The sequence below is a fragment of the Eimeria necatrix genome, genomic scaffold (assembly GCF_000499385.1).
Source record: "Eimeria necatrix Houghton genomic scaffold, Enh_scaff253, whole genome shotgun sequence".
In the NCBI taxonomy this organism is placed as follows: Eukaryota; Apicomplexa; class Conoidasida; order Eucoccidiorida; family Eimeriidae; genus Eimeria; species Eimeria necatrix.
The window spans coordinates 35,001-40,000 of NW_013653096.1; the positions used below are offsets into that span (position 1 = coordinate 35,001).

General features: G+C 60.3%; 1 protein-coding gene across 1 annotated transcript in view; it reads right to left on the reverse strand.

Moving 5' to 3' along the window:
* Window positions 1-5,000, reverse strand: part of ENH_00034800 (HEAT repeat containing protein, putative) — a gene marked incomplete at both ends in the record, with an annotated part of 9,732 nt that overhangs the window by 2,859 nt on the left and 1,873 nt on the right. The window contains 5 exons of the mRNA XM_013580348.1: window positions 127-1,121; window positions 1,583-1,856; window positions 1,988-2,397; window positions 2,777-3,049; window positions 3,464-3,987. Coding sequence (XP_013435802.1) covers window positions 127-1,121; window positions 1,583-1,856; window positions 1,988-2,397; window positions 2,777-3,049; window positions 3,464-3,987 — 2,476 coding nt within the window. The remainder of the gene's footprint in view (window positions 1-126; window positions 1,122-1,582; window positions 1,857-1,987; window positions 2,398-2,776; window positions 3,050-3,463; window positions 3,988-5,000) is intronic.

Sequence of the window (5,000 nt, forward strand, 5' to 3'; positions counted from 1 at the left end):
AGCTTGACCCCCGAAATGAGTGCAGCTTCGGCTACGCGACTCAAAGCAAGCCGCTTCTCGAAGCAGCTAGAGCAGCAGCAAACCGCCAGTTAGAACAGCAGCAACCGTAGCAGCAGCAGCAGCAACACTCGAAGCAAAAGATCTGCTGCTGCCCCCAAAGCGCCTGCCCCGTCTGCGAAGCGCGGCTGCTTGCGTCGCCCCTGTGCTGCAGCAGCAGCAGCTGCTGCTGCAGCTGCTGCTGCAGCTGCTGCTGCTGCTGCTGCTGCAGCTGCTGCTGCTGCTGCTGCAGCTGCTGCTGCTGCTGCAGCTGCTGCTGCTGCTGCAGCTGCTGCTGCTGCTGCTGCTGCTGCTGCTGCTGACCTGAGAGCGACGGCGTTGTCTCCCTGCTGCAGCGTGAGCAGCACTTCCTTGAGAATGGCATTTGCTGCTTGTGGGGAAGCTCGCTGCATAACTGTGAGAGCAGCACTAACAGCAGCATCAACAGCAGCAGCTTGAGCGAAGGGGGCCGAGCCAGTTGCTGCAGCAGGGTCGAGGAGGGAGAGCCCGGGGGCCTGCTGCTGCTGCTGCTGCTGCTGCTGCTGCTGCTGCTGCTGCTGCTTGTGGGGCCCCCCCGCAGCAGCAGGCAGCAGCTGCGCCACCAGGGGCCCCAGCAGCAAGTCCACTTCCTCAGCAGGAAGTGCTGCAGCAATGCTGCTGAGGGCCCCCACAGCAGGCAGCCGCACATCAACTGCAGCAGGATCTGACAGCAGCAAACAAAAAGATGCATGCAGCTCCCGGAAGCAGCAGGGGCAGCTAGCCACCACTGCAGCAAGCTGCTGCGCAGCAACAGCCCGCACCCGCCACGAGGGGTCTCCTGCTGCTGCTCTCACCAGCTGCAGCAGCTCTGCCTGCTGCTGGGGGCCCCCTGCTGCTTCTGCTGCGCCTGCTGGGGGCCCCCGCGGGCTGCTGCTGCGCTGCTGCGGCCGCGGCAACCCGCCGGCCGCACTGCTGCTGCCGCTGCTGCTGCTGCTGCTGCTGCTGCTGCTGGCGACGGAACCTGGGGACCCTGAGGCCCCAAACAGCGAAGGCCAAGCTGCTGCCAAAGACAGCGCCGCCTCTGCTGCAGCAGCTCGCACGTAGTCCTGCGACACAACAGCCCGCAGCAGCAGCAGCAAACCCTGCAGCAGCAGCAGCAGCAGCAGCAAGCGCTGCAGCAGCAGCAAAGAGCCCCCAGCAGCAAAAGGCAGCTCAAACGCACAGAGGCCCCGCAGCCGCACAGCCGCACAACAATGGGGAAGAGAGTTCACACAAAGATTAATATTTATTAACAGATTTGTTTATTTATATATTCATATTTATATTATTTATATTTATTTATGTTTGTTTATATATTTATATCCATGTTTATATTTAAACTTTTGTTTATTTAGATGCATTTACATATCTTGCACATACGTGGACTTCTATTCCATAGATAATTATATCTGCGCAACGGCGCGACCAGCAGCAGCAGCAGCAGCAGCAGCAGCAGCAGCAGCAGCAGCAGCAGCAGCAGCAGCAGCAGCAGCAGAGCCAGCGAAGGGGCAGAAACTGGGACACCTACAGAAGTCTCTCCCAAGGCCTCTCGAAGGATGCGAAGCGCGGCCGTTGCCACCTCGTCAGCAGCAGCAGCAGCAGCAGCAGCAGCTGCAGCAGAATCCGAGGCAGAAGCTGACGCCGCGGCGGAAGGCGCCGCAGCTGCTGCTGCTGCTTCTGCTGCTGCTGCTTCTTCTGCTGCTGCTGCTGCTTCCCGCGCGCCGTGCACAAGAGCTGGCAGCTGCTGCAGCGCCTCGCGGCGAACCAACAAAGACTCGTCAGCACAGAGGCCCTCGAACAGCCTGAGCAGCAGCAAGGCAAACCCCAAACCCTAAACCCTAAACCCTAAACCCTAAACCCTAAATCCTAAACCCTGCTGCAGCAAAGGCTGGGCCTAGTCCCCCCGGCGCTGCAGCATTCTAGCGCGACTTACAGCAGAATTTGTTTGGCTGTGGTGGGCCCGGCTGGGTCTTCAGTTGCAGCAGCAGCAGCAGCAGGAGCAGCAGCAGCAGCAGGGGCAGCAGCGGCTGCTGCAGCAGGAGCAGCAGAAGCAGCAGCAGCAGCCGGCGAGGGCGCGCTGTCCGCTGCTGCCGGCCCCTCGTGCTGCACCTCCCGCTTGACCAGCGGCCCATCCGCGGGCTGCGGCGCTGCAGCAGCAGCAGCAGCAGCAGCAGCAGCAAAGCGCAGCAGCCGCGGCAGCAGCCGCGCTGCAGCGCAGCGGCCAAACAGGCAGCTCTCGTTTGCTGCTAAAGACACAGCAAGCGGCAGCAACTTTTCTCTCGCTAATATTTCTCGAGACGGAGTCCTCAGCAAATCCAACAAAGACAAAAGTGAAGTCACCGCCTGCAAACCCCCATCACCAAACCCTAAACCCTAAACCCTAAACCCTAAACCCTAAACCCTAAACCCTAGCTGTTCTCGGCCCAGTGTCCTCAGCAGCAACGCCGCTCCTTAGATGATGAGTGTGGCAGACAAGCCGCAGCGCTTCGAAGCAGCAGCAGCAGCAGCAGCGAAGCCAGCAGCAAGATCAGCAGCAGCAAAACCAGCAGCAAGATCGGCAGCAGCAAAAGCAGCAGCAGCAAGATCAGCAGTAGCAAAACTAGCAACGCCAACACCAGCGCGACCAGCAGCAGCAGCACTAAAACCAGCAGCAGCAGCAGTAAGGCCAGCAGCAGCAGCAGTAAGGCCAGCAGCAGCAGCAGCAGCAGCAGCAGCAGCAGACCTCGTTTCGGACGCATTTCTCTTCTGCTGCTGCGAGCTGGGCGAGGGCGTCGGCGCAGCAGCAAAGGGAATCCCTGAGCTCTTGTTCAGTTGCTGCTGCATCTGCTGCTGCTGTGTCTGCTGCTGCTCTCCACTGCACAGCAAAGAGCGACAGCAGCTCGTCGCAGCAGCCAACTTGCTGCTGCAGCTCCGCCAGCAGCGGCAGCAGCAGCAGCCGCGTGCTGCTGGAGCCCAGCACTTCGCACAGCAGTCCCACGCGGCCCAGGGCCTCCACCTAAGCAGCAGCAGCAAAACTAATCCAATTAAAATCAATTTAAATCAATTTAAATCATTTTAATTTAATTATATTTATTTAAATTGAACTTTACGCAATTGGGCGCGACAGCAGCAGCACGCAGACCTGCGCCATGCTGCAGCAGCACGGCAAAGCAGCAGCCAGCGAAACGCCCGTCTGCTGCAGCAGCAGCAGCAGCAGCAACAGCAGCAGCAGCCGCAGCAGAGAGAAGCAGCTGCTGCAGCACTAGCCGCAGTCGCAGAAGCAACAGCAGCAGCAAAGCAGCAGCAGCGAAGGCAAAATGCAAGAGCAGCAGCAGCAGAACACGAACAGCGGCTGCAGCAGCAACAGCAGCAGCAACAGTAGCAGCAGCAACAGCAGCAGCAGGGCTGCGACAATACGTGCTGCAGCCACTGCCCATCTTTGTGTGTCTTCTGAGGTCTCTGGTTCTCTCTCTGTACTTTCATCCCGCTGCTGCTGCTGCTGCTGCTGCTGTTGCTGCTGCTGCTGCTGCTGCTGCTGCTGCTGCTGTCGCTGCCTATTTTGCCTCACCTGCTGCTTCGTCGAGGCCCCACCGACTCCATTCCGCCCCAAAACTTCCGCCCGAAAGAAATCCAGATATTCACTCATCGTCGGCGCTGCTGCTGCTGCTGCTGCTGCTGTTGCTGCTGCTGCTGCTGCTGTTGCTGCTGCTGCTGCTGCTGCTGCTGCCTCTGCTGCAGTTGCCCCTGCCGGTGCTGCTGCTGAGAGCGCTGCTGAAGCACTAGCGATTCTACGCTGCTGCGGCAGCTTGTCTGCCGGAGGCGCTGCTGCTGCTGCTCCCGCTGTTGCTGCTGCTGCTGCTTCCGCCGCTGCTGCTGCTGCTGCTCTCGCCGAGGCTGCTGCTGCTACAGCTCCCGCTGCCGCTGCTGCTGCTACTGCCGCTGCTGCTGCTGCTGCTGCCAAAAGCCGATGGGTGCGCGTCTATTTCCCCGATTGTCTTTAGCTGCATCTGCGTTCGTGATGCAGCTCCTAATCCCGAAACCCTAAACCCTAAACCCTAAACCCTAAACCCTAAACCCTAGCGGCGACGAGCAGCAGCAAAAGCGACAGCCAGCGCCTAGGAAGTGCTCGGGGCCTCAAGACAGCAGCAGCAGCAGGCATCGCTCCCTCCTGGCTGCACGCACATAACTGCTGCTGTTCCGTTATCAGACGCAGCAGCTGCTGCTGCTGCTGCTGCTGCTGCTGCTGTCGCCTCTGCTTCTGCTGCTGCTGCTGCTGAGCTCGCTTCTGCGGCTGCTGGGTCTGCCGCTGCTGCTGCTGCTACTATTTTGGGCGTCAGCGTTGCCGTTTGAAGTCAGGAACCGCAGCTGATGCGGAAGCAGCAGCAGCAGCAGCAGCAGCAGCTGTGGCTGCTGCTGCTGCGCCGGCGAGAAGCCGCGCAGACGACTTTGCTGCCCCTGCGCCTGCCTCGGGCCCCCGAGGCCTCTGCTGCTTCAAATTGAATTATTAAAAGTGTTTGATCAGCAGCAAAGCAGCAAAGCTGCAGAAGCCTGCGCGGCGTGGGGTGTCTCGACAGCAGGGGCCTTTCCGGGGCCCCTGGGCTCGCGGCTGCTGCGCTGCAGCAGCAGCAGCAGCAGAAGGCAAGCCGTGGCTCTGCAGCAGCTGCAGCAGGGAGCTGCAGCAGCAGCCGCAGAAGGTAAGCCGGGGCTCTACAGCGGCTGCGGCAGCAGCACCAGGCGCAGCAGCACAAGCAGCAGCAGCAGCTGCTGCAGCGCGCTTGCTGCTGCTGCGGCGCCGCTCCAGGCAACAGACTGCAGCCACACCAACACGCAGACAAGTCTAAATTGTTTTGCAATTTACATTTAAAATTTAACTGTTTAACACACAAGGTGCTTCTGCTGCTTCCCGTGGCATGCGCGGCGGCGCTGCTGCTAGGTCCAGCCCCGTTGCTGCAGCAGCAGCAGCAGCA